Source organism: Nycticebus coucang, chromosome 14, assembly GCF_027406575.1.
Source record: "Nycticebus coucang isolate mNycCou1 chromosome 14, mNycCou1.pri, whole genome shotgun sequence".
Lineage (NCBI taxonomy): Eukaryota > Metazoa > Chordata > Mammalia > Primates > Lorisidae > Nycticebus > Nycticebus coucang.
This window is the reverse complement of record NC_069793.1, coordinates 72,104,099-72,122,486: the sequence shown is the minus strand read 5'-3', so window position 1 is coordinate 72,122,486 and position 18,388 is coordinate 72,104,099. Positions and strand designations below refer to the sequence as shown.

The 18,388-nt window shown below is 45.7% G+C and overlaps 1 protein-coding gene across 4 annotated transcripts in view; it reads left to right on the top strand.

The window, feature by feature from the left end:
- TENM4 (teneurin transmembrane protein 4) overlaps positions 1-18,388 on the top strand; it is a 799,143-nt gene that overhangs the window by 730,333 nt on the left and 50,422 nt on the right. For all 4 annotated transcript variants that reach the window (XM_053561449.1, XM_053561450.1, XM_053561451.1 and 1 more), the window contains 5 exons: positions 1,792-2,059; positions 4,695-4,838; positions 7,468-7,717; positions 10,075-10,095; positions 17,791-18,023. In XM_053561449.1, coding sequence (XP_053417424.1) covers positions 1,792-2,059; positions 4,695-4,838; positions 7,468-7,717; positions 10,075-10,095; positions 17,791-18,023 — 916 coding nt within the window. The remainder of the gene's footprint in view (positions 1-1,791; positions 2,060-4,694; positions 4,839-7,467; positions 7,718-10,074; positions 10,096-17,790; positions 18,024-18,388) is intronic.

Below are 18,388 nucleotides of genomic sequence, written 5' to 3'. Positions count from 1 at the left end.
CTTTCTTGTGAAATGGTTGTCAGTGGAGACAGAACTTGCTGGAGAGAAGTAATTTGTTACTCAGTCCTGGCTCAGCTGCTCAGCTCCAGCTAGACATTTTTCCCAGGAGCAGGGACTTTAGAACAAATGAGGGTAAGGGTTGCACCCTCTTAACAGGGCTTCCTGAGCTGGGTGCCTGCACACCCAGTAGAGGCACAAACCCTGCTTATTCTCAGATTCATGAAAAACACAAGAACAAACGCATGGGTTTTCCCAGTACTGCTGTGGGTTAGCCTTTGCAAGTGCTGGGAGATGTAAATTTTAAAGGGTACATTAGAGAAGGTAAATACTTCTGAGAGCATCGGGATGGCACTGGCAGCAGGAACCACAGTCCTGCCTGTGTTCAGTAGGGTGTAGAGCCTGCTTGGCCTAGAGCTTGTAAACTGTAATTTAGGAAGATTGCCTTGGTGGAGGCCTAATACCTGATTTTCCCATGTTCAGGACAGTGGGGTGAGGATGAGGATTCCTACCCTTCTATGAAATGTATAGAATGAAAAAGGATCAGTTCCTCTGTGAACACAAGGGTAGTGTGTAATCATTGTCCCCTGAATAGATATGTTAGCCTGAAATGACTGAATGTCCCTTTCTTGAAACAGAACTCAGAGCATGAAGCTGGTAAAGGTTCTCCACTTTTGCCATGTCCCCTAGAACCCTGGCATTCATTTAAACTTCCTGTCCTAGAACTAAGCCCCTTGCACCCAGTAGATGAAGCGCTGCCTGCCCACTACCCTGTTCATCTAACATGGCACTGGAGCTGGGACCCAGTGTGCTCAGCAGTTCCGTGTGCAGGTCAGCCTCCCTCTGCAGGTGAGCGTGGCCAGTAGCCAGGCTGAGCCCTGAGCTCCGCATAATGACCGGTCTGGTCAACATCTCATAGTCTCCGTTTATTTCCTCTAAAGGAATGCCACTTCAAATAGATCTTACCTTCAGCAAAGTTTTGAGAGAGGCACCATCCTTCTTGCTTAGGCAGCTGTCCACATTCCTCCTGGTCCCCTGCTGCCAGCACGCCTGTGTCCCATGATAACACTCATTTGCCAGGCACTTTGCACACATGTACTTACTCAACCCTCATGCTAATCCAGTGAAGAAACTAAGATTCAAAGGTTTCCTGAGTTTCCTAGGACACAGCTGGTGAACAAGGGGCACCACGATGCTCAGTAGTTCGTGTGCTTTATCTTATATGCTCCTGTCAAAAATGCAGCACAGTGAGCTCCGTCCTCTCTTTGCACAGAGGAGGAGACTGAGGTCCAGTGAAGTGAGGAGACTTATGCAGGGTCATGCAACGTGAGAGCTGCCTTCCGACTTGTTTCCCTCCTCCCCATCCTTTCTCTCATCTCTTTCGTGTCCCCCTCCCCCTCTGCTTTCTAGTCTCCTCTTTTTCTTTTTTTTTCAAATTTTATTATTTTTTTTTATTAGATCATAGCTGTGTACATTAATGCGATCATGGGGCACCACACACTGGTTTTATAGACCGTTTGACACATTTTCATCACACTGGTTAACACACAGCCTTCCTGGCATTTTCTTAGTTATTGTGTTAAGACATTTACATTCTACATTTAGTAAGTTTCACATGTACCCTTGTAAGATGCACCGCAGGTGTAATCCCACTAGTCTCCTCTTTTTCTTTCTCATCCTCCCTCCTTCTGTTCACTTTCTGCCTCCTGAACACACAGAGTGCATGGGGCTCTGGCCAGCCTCCCACTTGGGGCTCGGTGCCCATCACTTGCCTTGCTCTGTCTCTGCCCCCAGGCTTTGCAAGAGGAGATCCCTATCTCTGGCTGCAAGATGAAGCTGAGCTACCTGAGCAGCAGGACCCCTGGCTACAAGTCTGTCTTGAGGATCAGCCTCACCCACCCCACCATCCCCTTCAACCTCATGAAGGTGCACCTCATGGTAGCGGTGGAGGGCCGCCTCTTCAGGAAGTGGTTTGCTGCGGCCCCAGACCTGTCCTATTACTTTATTTGGGACAAGACAGACGTCTACAACCAGAAGGTGTTTGGGCTTTCAGAAGCCTTCGGTAAGCCTCCCGGCTGTGGGACTCAAAGGGCGTACCTGGAGGGAGGACTCTTTCCCCCTCCCTGGTTTCTTCTTCTTCCCTTCCTCTTCTTAGACAAAACATAGCCAAGGCTTGTTTGTCCTTTAAGACTTCTCAGTGACCATCCCTGACCTAAAAGATTGTACTGAAAGACGTCAAGGTGGAAATTTTGATCATTAAAATGAAGCTTTAAACCAAAGTGGCCCTTGAAAAGGACTGTGGTGGCATGTGATGGCTGAAAGAGGCAGCGTGCTGCAAAGGCAGGGCTCTGGGGACATTGCCCGGCCACTTCACAGCCTTCCTGCCAGAACTTACCCATTAAAATTTAGGGGAACTGATAAACAGTCCCTTCAGTTTTTTGAGTCACAGGAGCTAAAATTCTTCCTTCATCAGAAATGCTTTTTGGCCTCTTTACCTTACAGAGAGCCTGGTCTCTTTGTTGCTGTTGTTGCTGTCTAAGTGAGATGAAACAGAGTTTGGCTATAGGCTCACCTAGAGTCCCAGGCTCGCTTGGACTTAGTGCTTACAAGGGCTGGCTGTACTCCTTTGTGCTTCTGAATTAGAGCAGGGTCCCTAGAAGGGTTCTGAGCTGGGCTGTTAGCAGGGCTAATCCACCAAGCACTTAAGAGTAACAGCCCAGCAAATCTCTTCTCTTCTCTTCTTGAGCCCCTTGTTCCAATTTTATGCCCTTTATTGATTCAGAAAAGGTAGAAAGAGGATGCAGAGAAGAATACTGTGTTTAGGAAAGAAGAGGAGGAAGAGGAGAAAGGGAGGGATGGGGGAAGAAGAGAAAGAGGGACGTTGAAAGGAAATAAAAGAACATCCACTGAGCACCTGCTCTGAGCACTGTGCTCCCCTGTGCGTTAGCATCTCACTCAATCCTTATACCTGAGAGTCAGAAATTGTTATCCCCAAATTCTACATGAGGAAGCTGAAGCGAGGTGACCGCCCAAGAATGTATAACTAGGAAGAAACAGAGCTGAATTTATCCCAGATCTTTCCTATAGATTTGCATTCCCACCTTACCCCATAAGGGCACATTCAGAGCAAAGATGCCATCTGTGACTATTCATGATCCCTTCTATAGTTCAAGCCACTTCTATCATCTCTTTTAAAAAATGAAGCCTTATAACCTCTTCAGATAAAATGAGCATATTTAGTGCCCACCAGTCAGTTAGAAAGGGAAAGAAGGGTCTGGGCTGGGATCTCTGTCCTGAGATCACAGGTGACTAGTAGGAGGCATAGTGGCTGCTAAAGGGGCTCAAGGTCATGAGGAAGAGGTCACAGGGACATCTTCTGGCCTATCCCCATACTGTCATAGATGATTAGCCTACAGGAAACTTTAAGCGGCTTCCCAGTTGTTAATTCCTGTCTTGAACATGTGGTAGGATATTGCCCACTGGAAAATAGAGGATGCAGAGAAGAATACTGTACAGAAAGAAGCTTGCACAGAAAGGAGCTTGGAGGAAATAGCATTCCTGTCTCTCCAGGTTCTTTCCATAAATCGGTTACACAACTTTTTACAAACCCAGGCTCAAACCTGCCATGTTTAGCTTTCATCCCAGTGACCTTCTACAGAGGCCTGAATTCATGAAACAAAAGTGAAACCAGGGGATTTTCAAGCTTTGAAAACTCAAAGCAAGGTGGTGCCTACTCAGTAAGTAGGGCGCCAGCCCCATATACCGAGGGGGGCAGGTTCAAACCTGGCCCCGGCCAAACTGCAACAAAAAAATAGCCAGGCATTGTGGCGGGCACCTGTTTTCCCAGTTACTTGGGAAGCTGAGGCAAGAAAATCTCCTAAGCCCAAGAATTGGAGATTTCTGTGAGCTGTGACGCCACAGCACTCTACCAAGGGCAACAAAGTGAGTCTGTCTCTAAAAAATAAATAAATAAAATAAAGAAAGAAAGAAAACTCAAAGCAATTTCTAGCTTTAAAAGTATCCCAACTGAGCACCTTTTCTGTGTATTGTTATATAAGTGATTTTAGATTTTTTTCTCTATAAAAGAAAAACACCATGTTCATTAATAAAAGTTTAAAAATTGGACAGAAGTAGAAAAAAGTTATATGTAATCTTGTAAAAAATGCAACTACTCATTGACATTTCAATTTGTTTTGTTATTTCACATGTAGTTTTTAAAATGCAGATTATTGTATAAACCAGTATTTTCAACTGAGCATTATTCCATAACATTTTCCATGTCCCTACTTGGTCTTCATAACTGTAATTTATAACCATAATTTCCAGTGGTTCTATAATGTTCCTGAAGTGGACACACTTGCCTAAACCTTTAGGTTACTTCCAATTTTCTGCTATTGTAAATAATGCTGCATTGAAGTCTTTTGTATATAAAATATTTTCTATACTAAAGATTATTTCCCTGGAATTGATTCACCTGGCTCCTTTAAGGTATCTGAAAGTATTTGTTTAACTTTTCCCAAGAATGTACAATTACTCTTCAAAAGAAAGCAAAGGTTACTAAGGCTCATGGTTTCCCACTTAGAAATCTCCTTTTTTTCCTCTTCTATAAAAGACAAGGCAGGGGCCTTGCCTGCAGGTCTAACAGACCAAAGAGTTCTTTGCTCACTTACCCATTTTGCTCTTCTTGTGACCTGCAGTTTCCGTGGGTTATGAGTATGAATCCTGCCCAGACCTGATCCTATGGGAAAAAAGAACAGCAGTGCTGCAGGGCTACGAAATCGATGCATCCAAGCTCGGAGGATGGAGCCTAGACAAACATCATGCCCTCAACATTCAAAGTGGTGAGTGAATAAATGGGATGCCATGAGCCAGGCCAGGGTGGGACCTTGTGCTGTGCCCTGCTAAAGAAAAAAAAATGCATTTCTCAAGGCCCATAGTCCCCTGTGTGATCCGTCAGAAACAACAAATGCTGCTTGCACAGCTAGCTGCTCTGAGCCTGTTACTGTGCTGGCCACTGGGAATGAAGAAATGAAAGGCCTTGAGACTCTACCTGATCGGAGACTAATAAAAATGCTGTGCCATGGACCATGGCAACACAGAGGGAGACACAGGACACAGTGGGGGCATAAAAGAGGAGCACCTCCCTCAGCCTCCTGGTTCATCAAGATGTCACTCCCCCAAGAACTCCTGAGTCTCACAGTGCCTGTAGGACTAGACCTGTGTATCAAGTAGGGAGAACATTCTAGGCAGAGGGTACCGTATGTACCAAAGCACTGAAGCCTAAAAGAAAAATGGAGAGAAGGTTCCTTGTGATTTGAGCAGAGGGTGAGTTGAAGGGAACAGCCAAAGCTGGGGCATGAGCAGCTGGAGTCCAGGGTAAGCAGATTAGGACTGTGTACTTCATCCAGAGGCAAATGTCAAGCCTCTGGAAGGCTTAAAGCACGTGAGCAACGTGATCAGCTCGATGATTCACTCTGACCATGACCCAGGATGGGACAGCCAAATATGGTCATGTTGTCAAATATCTCCTGCCTAATCCCAAAAAGCAATGAATGGGTGTGAAAGCCGTGGCACATTTCAGGGGGGAAATTCATAAACTAATTATAAAATGTATGGCAGAATAAAGATTTGTAAATAGCTAAAGCAGTCTTTAAAATAAGAGCAAAGAAAAGCTCACTAGACATTACGCTATCTTAGGAAAACCATACTGTCTATACCTTGTTGTGCTGGCACAGAAATAGGTAAATAGATCTGAGGGGTAAGGACATGGAGCTTAGAAATTGACCTGTAAGTAGTAATTAAAAGTAAGTTTGGCTCTGAGGATTAGAAAAGCCAAAATGATATAATTATAAAAAAGTAAAGTGTGTCTCTCACTCACCTGCAAGTCTGGAGGTAGCTCATCCTGGGCTGCAGGTCAGAAGCGAGGCTCCCCTTTGTCCTGGCCCAACTTGGGCCTTCATACCCAAGGTCATGGTCCACAGTGACCACTTCAGCCCACAAGGAGGAGGAAAAGGTGAAGAGTAAGTCCCTTCCATCGTGAAGATGCCTTTCAGCAGCTTCCCACACCACTTCTACTTAGGCACCACCGGCCAGAACTTAGTCACGGACGTAGCTGCCCACAGGGCTGGAGATCGTAGTCACGTGCTCAGCTAAATATCAGAGGTTCTCTCACTGCAGAAAAAAGAAAGCGGGGATGGGATGGCTATCCGTGGGTGAGTAGGAGTTTCTGCCACACACCATGTATATATAGGAACTTGGTACACGGTAGAGGTAGCATCATATATCAGTGCAGAGTAGATGGATGTTTTAGAAACTGGTATTGGGAAAATTGGCTCAATATGTGGAGACAAATTGAATGAAGTCCCCACTCCACACTGTATACAAAATAAATTGAGATGTTTTCTTAAACATCTAACTGTGAAACATAATACCTTCAAATTGATGAAAGAAACTATGGAAGAGTACCTTTTAAAATCTCAGGCAAGTATTTCCTCAAGGCTAAGAAAGCACAAACTTCAATGTGGAAAAGTGGTTGATTGGACTACATAAAAATTAATTCTGTCCATTCACTAAAGGACAGCTTTGACAAAACGAAGAGGTGACAACTGGGGGGAGATTCTTATGCCCTATAAAAGCCAAAGCCCATGCAGGCTTCCGCATGGAAGCCGAGAGGCGGGAGGTGGGACACAGAGGGTGCCGTGACAGTATGCAGCTGGCAGAACGGTCTGGGCTGAAAGCAAGCAGCGCACTCTGGGACAAAGCTTACAAGTCACTGAGGTCACTCCCTCATTTTGCTGGTGGGGAACCCGAAGCCCAAGGGCAGTTAAAGCAGTGTAGAGACCTCTACCAGACCTGGGATCAGCCTGTCAGTAGCAAAACCAGATTAAAAACCCATCTCTTAACTCTGCCTGGACAAGAAGAAAGTGTGAGCTGTACTCATTCGTTGGTGTGAACATTTGCTGGTGTCCACTCTGTGGCAGGTTCTGTGCTAGGCACTAGGGAGAAAAAAAGGATAAAGATACAGTCTCCACACTTGATATGGTAGCAATTGAAAAAGTGAAAAGCAAGGAAGTGCCATGAAGAATTCGTGCTGTGACGGGGTTTGTGGACCGGGTGTGGGAGACATGGAGGCCCCGCTGAGAGGCAGTGTGGCCTGGTGGTTACAAGCCCAGCTCCATAGTTCTTCCACTCGTAGTCTCTGTGGCCTGGGAAAGCCATCTAGCTGCTCCCCTGTTACAACAGGGATGACAATAGTGTCTGTCTTGCAGACTTGTGGTGAGAATTGAATCAGCAAATCGGTATGGCCTGTTTGGGACACTGTGGGTGTGAGGTACAGCCTTGGGGTATGGGTCTGGAAATGGCTAGAGGAGACTTTGCAGGCCTTGCAAAATCAAGATGATGCTGTGGCCCACCACAGGAGGGAAGACCTGTTTCTGCTCCACAGGTGATCCTGTTCTATTCTTGTCCCAGGCATCCTGCACAAAGGGAACGGGGAGAACCAGTTTGTGTCACAGCAGCCCCCCATCATCGGGAGCGTCATGGGCAATGGGCGCCGAAGAAGCATCTCTTGCCCCAGCTGCAATGGCCTTGCTGATGGCAACAAGCTCCTGGCTCCCGTGGCCCTCACCTGCGGCTCCGATGGGAGCCTCTATGTGGGTGATTTCAACTACATCCGAAGGATCTTCCCCTCCGGGAATGTCACCAACATCCTGGAATTGAGGTGTGTACAGTGTTGCCACCCTGTGGGCCCCGCTGCATCGCACACTGAGCCTCACTGCAATGAAGACAAGCTGGTCTTGGGACGGTGAGATGTCCCCAGTAGCCAGATGACATAGAAGGGTGCTTGCAGCCAAAATTAGACTCTTTGGAAACTTCTTTTTGTTTCTTTGCACTAAACTGATGAGAATTAGTCACATGAGGCTTTTTTTTTTTTTCAGTTTTTCGCTGGGGTTGGATTTGAACCCACCACCTCTGGTATATGGACCCTGCGCCCTACTCCTTTGAGCCACAGGCGCCCTTACACATGAGTCTTTTTTAAGAACAAGGGAGGCATAAGGGACAAGGCCCCCATGGCAGTGTTGCCAAGTTTGAGCTATTAACACTCATCAAAGTTAGGAACATTCCCCCTCAACTGACCAGCAGGGAAGTGAAGCCCATGGGCTGAGAGCAGGCAGCACGTCTCTGCCCCGACGGTGCTGCAGAACAAGTAGCGTCAGCCTCTCCTCATCCTGACCAGGAGTGATGAGGTACAGCTACACTGAGGGCTCAGGCAAGCACCTGATATGTTGGATTTTCCTTATCCCTCCCTAAGTCAGATTTTACAGTCAGAGCACTGTGATAGGGTGAGCTGTGGGGTCACAGAGAAGCTGTGCTTTAGAGACAGCACAGTCCCACTCTCCCTTCCACCAAGCTCCACCACGATTACTTTAGGAAATGGGATCCACCTGCCTCCTGGGCGCGGGTCCATGTAAGCAGGACAGGCCCTTGAACTAGAAAGTCTTTCCCCAAAGTGGACAGAGGAAAAGGAAGTTCACTTTGTTGGGCTCCTGCTATTTGCCAAGCATTTATTATTATCTCCCTGTAATAAATGAGAAGATGGAGGCTCAGCAATTTAAAGAACCTGTTCAGGCTCAGCGCCCGTAGCACAGTGGTTACGGCGCCAGCCACATACACCGAGGCTGGCGGGTTTGAACCCAGCCCGGGCCAGCTGCAACAGAACTATAGCTGGGTGTTGTTGTGGGCACCTGTGGTCCCAGCTACTTGGGAGGCTGAGGCAAGAGAATCACTTAAGCCCAGGAGTTTGAGAGCTGTGACTCCATGGCACTCTACCGAGGGTGACATAGTGGAACTCTGTCTCAAAAAAAAAAAAGCAAGAGAAGAACCTGTTCAAGGTCCATCTTTTAGAATGATGGACCCAAATTTAGAAAGCCATTACACAGCTCTGCCTGGCCAAAGAATTGTCACCTGGCCCAGTAAGGGCCACTGCAACTTAATACCTCAATGAGGTACTCCTTGGAGCTAAGTCCCCACTGAAAGCATCTCCTCCTGCTGGGTACATGTGAAAGGTGGGTAAGGCTCACTCACTGCCCAACCTCCATGATGGCCCTAAAGAGAAGTGTTGGTATCAGCCCACACACACGGGGGACATGCTGTGGGCTCACAGGAAATTAGATGTCAGGCTGCGCGAGAATCAGGCAACCGGTGGAATATTCTCCGCCTTTCTTCTCTATCATGGGTTTGACTGGCATAGACATGTGTGGAGGAAGAAGGCCCCTTGAGTGTATTAGCTTCAGTCAGCTGTACACACCTGCTACAATGAGAAAGCCTTGGGCTAGGGGTCAGATCACCTTGGCAGAGAAGCTTTACAACTTTAGACAAATCACTTAACCTCCCTGGGCCTCCATTTTCACTTCTTTCAAATAAGAAATCCCATTTTCCCTGCCTCCCTCCCACAACTGTTGGGAAGATCATGTGAGACAGTGGGCAGGGAAGGGAGAAATGAAACTCAGAGGAAAAAATAGATTCAGCAGTGAATTATCGTTTGACATATTTTCTCCCAGTCTTTTTTTCCCCGAGGCCTGGTACTCTGAGTCACGCCCTCCCTTCTAATTATAGCACATCCCCAGTTCCATATCCCATTATGAGGAGGCCCCGGGAGGCTACCCAGGTTTGGATAACTCGTAAGGAGGCGGGCATCCAGACAGAGACACAGAGCAGTGAGCATGTGTATCTCTGGGTATGTGTCTGTCCAGGGAAGAGAATCCCCTGTTCCAATCTCTGACTTAGCCCGTGTTATAGCAGCAGAATGTGTCAACCTAGTCCTCTTTCCCCAAAAGTCAGCAGTAATGGTGCAGGTGAAACCATGCCTCTTCTGTGATTTGTAGCTGCTTGTAAGTGAACTTACTGACAAGTAATATCCGATAGAAAATACATCAGTGTCATATTGCTAAGTCTTTATTTATTATGGTATTGTACAGTGCTGTTGCTGTCAAGTTTTCAGGCTGCTAATAATGCTGCTAACCCTGCTGCTAACACCTCATTCTTTCTTCTATTCCCTGCTCTCCCGTCTTCTGTCAGAAATAAAGATTTCAAACATAGGTAAGACAACCAGTGGAGAATCTTCCTGTCTCTCCCCTGCCTCTTGCATGCTGTATGATAAGCTGCATGTGTCAATTTCAGAGGTTCCATGGCAGATAATCCTGTGTGATTGGAACTGATTGGGGGTAATCAGTTGCAATGAGAGGAATTCATCAGGGATGGTTGGGGGCTGGGTGGGTGGGTGGTGAGAGCCTGAATTCCTTGAATCTGTAGAAAAATAATGCAGTTTGTTTGGTAGTCCGTGGATATGATAGACTGAAGTACCAGGGGAAGGAATTGAAACCTTGTGATAGTAATGTGAATGCCACAGTCTGCTTATCCTTAGAATAAATGAGAATGTCACACACACACGCCACCCCCCGCCCCCCCTCCCCATGCTGAATGACTGTGACAGTCATGACGGGAAGTCCTGAGAACATCTTGATCAGGTGAAGAATCTGGAAGGAGGCAGAGTTCACATCTGCCCTTCTGGGGGCATTCTCAAGGTCTCAGCTTTGAGATGCAGGTGACCCCACCAAGAGGTTTGCCAGCAAGGACAGAACAGCCTGCAGAGAGCAATCCCCAAATAGGAACTCTGCTGCAGAGTGCATTTGTCATACAGGCTCACTACAGCGCGCAGCATGCAGAAGTGGGTCTAGTCAGACACACAAGAGAAAAGTCTGCCTGTCGGCAGCACTTGTCACTGTGGCATTCAGCTGACTTCCGGGCAGCAGTCACCCCCGAGCAGCCCCCTGACCTCACACACTTTGGGATGACTTGAAAAGTAACCGTGGACAGACAGGGTTGCGTGGCCACAGAGTGGGCCACAGAGTGGGGTCTCAGTTATCCATATGTGCCTCCCATCAGAGTGGCGTCTGTGGTGGTACTAAGTTGGAATAAAAGAATGTCTTAGGGATGGTGGAAAAAGTCAATGACAATTATGTCTATTTCGATGTATATAGATACATTATTCATATAATAATCCTATATGTTATTCCAAGATAATAATAATTAACCTATATAGAGCATTTACTATGTAGCAGAGAGAGGGTTATGTGATTTACACAGATTGTAGCATTTTTTAAATCACCAAACCACCCTGTACGGTACCTACCTGTGATTACATCCAATTTACAGATGAGAAAACTGAAGCTTCTCTGTTGTATGGCCTTGAAAAAATTACTTCATCTTTCTGAGCTTTAGTTTTTAACATGAGGTTAATAAAATCTTTCTTGGAGGGTTATTATAAGGATCAGAGAGGGTGTTTATAAGGGTTTGGCATTTCAGGTACGCGGAGGGGCTCCAGACATGGTGGTAATAGTGGTGGTGGCAGTGGTAGTAATAGCAACGTATTCTGTGTGTTATTTACACTATTGTGATTTGTTATCATAACAACAAATATTATATGATGATGGTTATGATGCCTCCATCTTCCCGCCCAAAAGAAACTGAGTCCTTTTATGTCCAAAGACACATGTATTAAATTAAACAGACATTGGTAACAAAAGAAAAAAGGAGGAAGCACATATATGTGACTGTACATCAGATTGGACTCTGAGCTGACAGCCAGAGTAAATAGGAAAATGATTATTTTCACTATCAGAAATGGGAAATATGCCCACTTCTCAGAGGAGAAATATTTTTCCTGACATTGAAATCTGAAAGATTTTCAAGGAGAAGATGCGCACATCCGGGTCCTGGCAATCGTGCATGCGCATCCACTCTGAACAAGAGTGCTGCTGTCTCCCCACGGGACTGTCATCTTCTGTATGAATTTTGTCATGTTCTAGTGAAATTCTTCCAGAGATATTCATTAGGAAGGCATTGCTTTTACAGTCCACAGGCACGAGAACTTAAAGAGCAAGAGGAAGTGAAAGGAAAATTAGGGCAAGGAAACAGATAAAAGATTTTCAAGGAGATTTGTGTGGATGGTACTGAACCACATTCATATGGCCAATTTTAGTTTAACAGAAAACACAGAAGTACACGTGAAGATATTGCATTAAAACCTATCCTTGAACATTGAGACATTCCATCAGGGGTGGTAGCTGCTTGAGACCAGCTGTGACACAGGGGGACACGGCTGGGAAGTGACAGGTGGTGGGGGTGCTCACCTGCTGTGCATTCATCATGCATCCTCAAGCTGGGCTTTCCTGGTTTCTAGTCTCACCATCTCTAAATTGAAAGAGTTCTGGTTTGGGAGCCTTTTATTCTAGTGTTCAGTGACCTTTTGATATATTCACGGGATAATTTCAAAGCCAGCTTCCTGCTCTCTCTCAATTCATTGTTTTCTTGGGTACTAAAAATTATTTCTAAAGTGAACCAAAATAGAAGAGAAAAAAAAGTTGCTTTCTGCCTTCCAGTTTTCTAAAAACAATTAGAAGACAGAAGAAAACCTGGCTGGGTTCCAGCTCTAATTTTAACTGTCACCTGTATATTGGCAAATTCCTTCCTCTCTCGGGGCCTCAGTGTCCCCATGAGTAAATGTCGAAGGCGGATTAAAGAAATCCTAGAATCGTGACCTCTTCATCCATTCATGGTCTCAGCAGCTCCCAGTAACAGTATCTGGCCACGCAACTGGTGACATCGGCCTTGGCAGGCTCATCTCTGCCTTTGTCTTCTCAGCCCCAGTCCAGTACTCCACATGGCATGCTCTGTACAGAGACCCCAAATCCATTGCGCATCCTCCCCTCTAGTTCCCTCAGGAAACAAGCATCCTTGCCTCTTCCCAGATCTCTTCCCTAGTGTCATGAAGGGATGTTAGAAGCCTTTCCTTCAGAAGCACATTTGAACACAAGAGCATTTAACTGCCCCAGAAAAAAGGTTGGGTGGGACAATATTAAGTCTCACATACTTAGGTTTTCTATTATGCACAAAATATTCTGGAGGTTTCTTAAAGTGACTGACTTTGCTTAAAAGCTACCATTTATCAGCCATTGTATTTTTTAATGGAATGGGCACTATGCTTAGAGTGCCCTCAAAGTAACCCTTTGAAGTAAGTGTGATTATCTTCATTTCTTGGATGAAAAAACTGAGGCTCAGAGTAATAAAGTGATCTTCCCAAGATCACTTAACCAAGTAGGTGGAAGAACTGATATTTGAACCCTTATCTGTGTGGCTCCCACACTCAGCTCTTCCTACTAGTGCTGAGAACCAAGGACTCAGATTCTGCTAGGGCTGCCACTCAATATTTTTGAAGGACACTCCTTTACATGAGGCAGACAAAGGGAGAATTCTCATTGAAACCACCTCTTATCCCAAGAGACTTCTAGGATTTCAGCTCCTACTGGGAATCTCCCTGCATCATCTAGAAAAAGATAGAGTGGAGCTTGCTTCAGCCCATTAACCTCATGAATGGAACCCTGAAGGCCTCTAGATTCTATGTCATTTCCAAAGAGACCAAGGTTGTTTCAGGGACTGTAAAAGAATATGGGTCCTCAGGGATGAGGAAAACTCATGAAATAGAGTTTTCATCATGGAAAACTCTAGAAATAGAGCTGTGATGCTACTCTGTGCCCACCTCTCGCCCCATTCAGGGTACTAGGAAATGGATCAGAAATGGTCCATATCCTAGAAATGCTCCCTGTCCACACAACCAGGTCTTAGCCATAGGCCACCTTCCATTTCATGCCCTGAAAGCATTTATGATTTGCAGAGTATTCTAAGGCCTTGCTATCCAAAGTACAGACAAGCAGTGTTGGCACTCCCTAAGAACATATTAGAAATGCAGACTCTCAAGTTCTATACGCTAGAACTACTGAAGCCTGCATTTTAGCAAAGTCTCCAGGTGGTTCATATGCACATTAAAGTTTGAAAAGCACTGCTTTAAAGCTGTGGTTCCCAAATCTGACTGTGCTTCCAAGTTGCCTGGAGAGGTCTCAAAGGCACAGGTGTCCAGGCCCTTCAATACTTATGGTTAATGCTTTTCTTTTAAGCTCTCCAGGTGATTCTGACATGTAGCCATGCTTGAGAATCATCACTCTAAGATTGCAAATCAATCCTCTATATTCCCCAGCCAGGGAGACTGATACACATGCATCCAAAAACTCATCAGAACATTCTGGAGCACTTAATCTGCATCAGCCCAGTATGAAGCACCAGGGACTCAAAGTCATTCCCTGCCCTTGATGAGTTCAAGATTTCATTGAGGATCCAGAGAACAGAAAAGTGTCTTAAGGGCTACAAATACTGAAAATAGAAACTTGTTAGGCTCTAGCAGAGACACAATGAAGGGAGTGGCCAGTTCTGCTAGCCAGGAAGAAGTGTGGGTCCAGGAATGGTATTACAGATGAGGTGATCCTGGAGCTGTGTCTCAGGAGATGATGAGCAGATACCCTGAGCATGTGGGGAAGAGAAAGAACACAGACTTCAAAGTGGAGCCAATCTGGGTTCAATTCCATCCTGCCACTTAGGAGTATGTGGTCCTAGTCAAGTCACTTCTTCTCTCTCAGTCTCAGTTTTCTGAAGATATAATGAAGAAAGGTACCTTCCTTGTATGGGTAGTTGTGAGGAAAATGAAGTCACGTGTGCCAAGTGTTGGCACAATGTCCAGGTGGTAATGGATGCGTTCATATCAGTGGCAGTTGTCCCTGCAGCCCTGTTCTGCCCACTGATGGCACTGCAGCCCGGTGGAGGTCTGGGCAGATGTCCTGGACACAGTTCCCAGCAGCAGGTGGCATGAGGAAGAAGTGAGTGAGCTGAAGAATGTTCAAAGAACTGCACAGACTAGAAAGGGCTATTGAGGTGTATAATTTCATTTGATCCTAATGATAATCCTGTGAGTATAGCAGACCAGGGGCTTAGATGTTTGACAGCTGAGGGATCTACAACTTGAACTATTTAGGTGACTTGGCCTAATTGGAACACAAACCTACCAAATTCAAAGCTAGTCCTTCCTTCCCTTACACTTAACTGACCAGCAGACCTCAAATCTGTCCTTGGGTACAAAAGATGTGGCCTCAGGTCTTATAGACTCCAGGAGAATCCTGCCAGTGCCACCCTCCCCTGGAATTTACTGATCTGAGAAATTCCACATGAGTGACACTCCTCTGGGGCAGTGCAGGGAGACCTGAACTGGAAATTCATGGGGCTAATCTAAGTGGACAGGCCCCTCCCTCACCACACCCCCTCAGGGACCATTTTCTGCCAAGGTAGATTGCACAGTTTATCATGAGTGATGGACAAAGAAATGAAATGACTGCCCCACCTCCCAGCTGTCATCGGGAAAGCAGAAAGATCAAGGGTGCCCTCACATTACACAGCAGGGTCTAAGGTCACTGCATTAAATTCAGCCAGAATCAGCGTTATCTGGGAAGATTAAATCTGTACTACATTATAGGGTAAGTCACAGGGGACATTTCAAGATAAACAGAGTATTTCCTGTTACCACCACCCCCAAAAAAGAAGTAAAAGAAACGCTAAGTAATTTGAGTGAAAATACTACATAAAGAATCCAAAAACAGAGATGCCATCTATTTAAAATAAGTGGCTACAATAGACTGGATGGCCTGAAGCTGAACACTGGAAAAACAAAAATCCTTTCGCTTCTTATCAAGTATTGACAGTCGGATTTGGGAGGCGAACAGAGACGTAAACAGCCACGGCTTCATGTTAATCCAGATATGAACAGATGTGGGTCTCTGTGCACAGAAAAGAAAGGATGGGGAAGGTTTGCCAGAATAGGTACCATTGAGCTGACAGGTAGGAGTGGGTAGGAAAGGGAAGTTGGGGAGACATTCTGTAGAGCAGGAGCGGCAGGTGCCAGGAGGCGTGAGGCATGTTGTGGGGGACAGGAGGTCAGTGTGGCTGGAATGTAGGTTGACTAGGAGGGAAGGGCTGCAGAGGGGCCCGGAGGAGAAAGCAGGGCCGCAGGAAGACCCTCGTGTGCTGCTCAGGTGGGGAGTCCCGGCACGGAAAGCAGTGACATGGCAGGCTGATGTTGGGGTTAGACGTGGAAGGATGGTTTGAAAAGGACCCCACTACAGGCAGAGAAACTTGCCGTTGGTTTGAGAAGGAAGTGATGGGGCAGTAGCATTAGGGCTACAGAGGGAGGACAGTTGGAGAAAGTCATGCCAGGTGGTTGAATTCAGAGAAAGGCTGCCCTGTTAGAGGTGGCTCGTCCCCAAGTACCCTGACCAAAACAAGGGATATTTACAGTGATAAGCAAGGCCAGACTAAGACCCTCAGGGATATAGACACTGAAAAGATTATGGTTCCCCAGCTGGAATTCCACATGGAATTCAGAAAACACCAGCCTGTAAAATAAAATTTTGTTTTTCAAAGGGACCCCAAACTTACATGCCTGATAAATGCAAAATAGTTTCTTTCTAAACTTTTCTGATCCTCTTGCTTGTATCTTAAAGGGGTCTGCAGGGCCCTGGCCTTGCTGGTGCTCTCAGCACTGCTTGGTCTGTCCCTCTTCGTTAGCAAAGTCTGTGCCTCACCATGCAGTGCGAGTGGCCAGGGCCAGGCCATCCAATCTGAACAGAGAGAGAGAGAGAGAACCCTCTGACTTGGAGACTTTCCAGAGACATGGGAGGGGCTACCACTATAGACATGCAGTTTGAGGGACTGATAAGTGATTGGCCAAGCACAGGAACTCATAATGAGCTTCCCAAGAGCAATGACTCCAACTTCAGTGTGCCTTGGACTTGGAGGAAGTTATATATCTGGACAGCAGACTCAGGCTAAGGGATACCTATTCTGTAGTCACCTCTAAATGCAAAAACAGGTGCAATCGCTGATAATTAAAATAGCAATTATTATTTTTGAGCACCTACTATGTGTCATGCACAGTGCTAAGTACTTTGCATTTATGATTTTATATAATTTTCCCAATACCCCAGCAAGTTAGCTATTAATATCCCCATTTTGCAGATGAAGAAAACTTGATACTCAGAAGGCCAGGTAACTTGCCCAAGTTTCTGAACCAGCAAATTCCAGAACTAGACTTGGAACCCAGGCTGATGTGATTCCAAATCCTGTGCATTTTCTCTACCCTGTGGCTAAAGGTGGTACCTTGTCTGGTTGATGCTTCTCCCTTCTCTGTCCTCTGTTAGCATACCCTAGTCTCTGTGACTGCCTTCCATAAACAGAATCATCATCACACTGTTCTTCTGTGGTGGTTAGTTATTTTTCCTTGGGTTTGCAGTAAATTACAAACTAGTCCTGCAAAATCATTTCTATCTGGCTACAGGACAGAGATCCCTTAGGCTCCTTATAAGTATAACATGGGTGTTAATAGAAGACAGTGCTGACACTGACTGGAAGTCACATCTAGCCAGGTTCTGATCCATCAGTCCCAAGATGGGGGTCAGGGGGTTGCTGTAAATATCCTGTGGAGAAAGGCTTGTTTTTGAACTCTTGAAGTGTTTTTTAAAGTCAAGTGCTCCATGTTTCTAACTTGAATTAACAGGACACCTATGTAAGCTTTGTGGATAATCTTTGTAAGAAGACATGTATTTAGCACCTGATACGAGCATGGCCCTGGGCTGGTTTTGCATTAATTATGTTTTTGCACTAACTGTGGTTGAAAGAGATAGTTAAGCCAATCACTAAGGTAAGGAATATTGGGGAACTAGCCCCCCAAATGGGAAGTTCATCCCTGTAAGATACATGCTGGGATTCTAAAGGGCCGGAGATTCAAGTTGTGTATCTCTAGCTACCTCCTAGGGAAGAAGAAAGTGCTCACAAATTGGCTGTGTCTTTGTTTTCTAGTCACAGTCCAGCACATAAGTACTACCTGACCACAGACCCCATGAGTGGGGCTGTCTTCCTTTCCGACACCAACAGCCGGAGGGTCTTCAAGATCAAGTCCACTGTGGTGGTGAAGGATCTTGTCAAGAACTCCGAGGTGGTTGCAGGGACAGGTGACCAGTGCCTCCCCTTTGATGACACTCGCTGCGGGGATGGTGGGAAGGCCACAGAAGCCACCCTCACCAACCCCAGGGGTAAGGTCTTGCTTTATAAACACTATCAATAATATTTATTGGGAGTATTTTCCATTTCCAAAATACATGTTTAACACTGCCAAATTTTTTGGAAAATCCCAAGAAATATATGAAGGAAAATTAAAATTGGGATGATTCCACCAGCAAGAAATCTTCCCAGTTAACATTTCCTGTCATCCTTCCTAATCTTTTTACTGTTTATATGTGTAATGTTTACTAAAAACAAACAAAATCAGATCATGTTAAACAAAGTGCGTCAGTAACCTGCTTTTTCGCCTATGTGATATATCATGGACATTTCTCCATAACATCAAATATTTTCTGTGCATTTATTTCAAATGACTATATAGTATTCCAGCAAATGG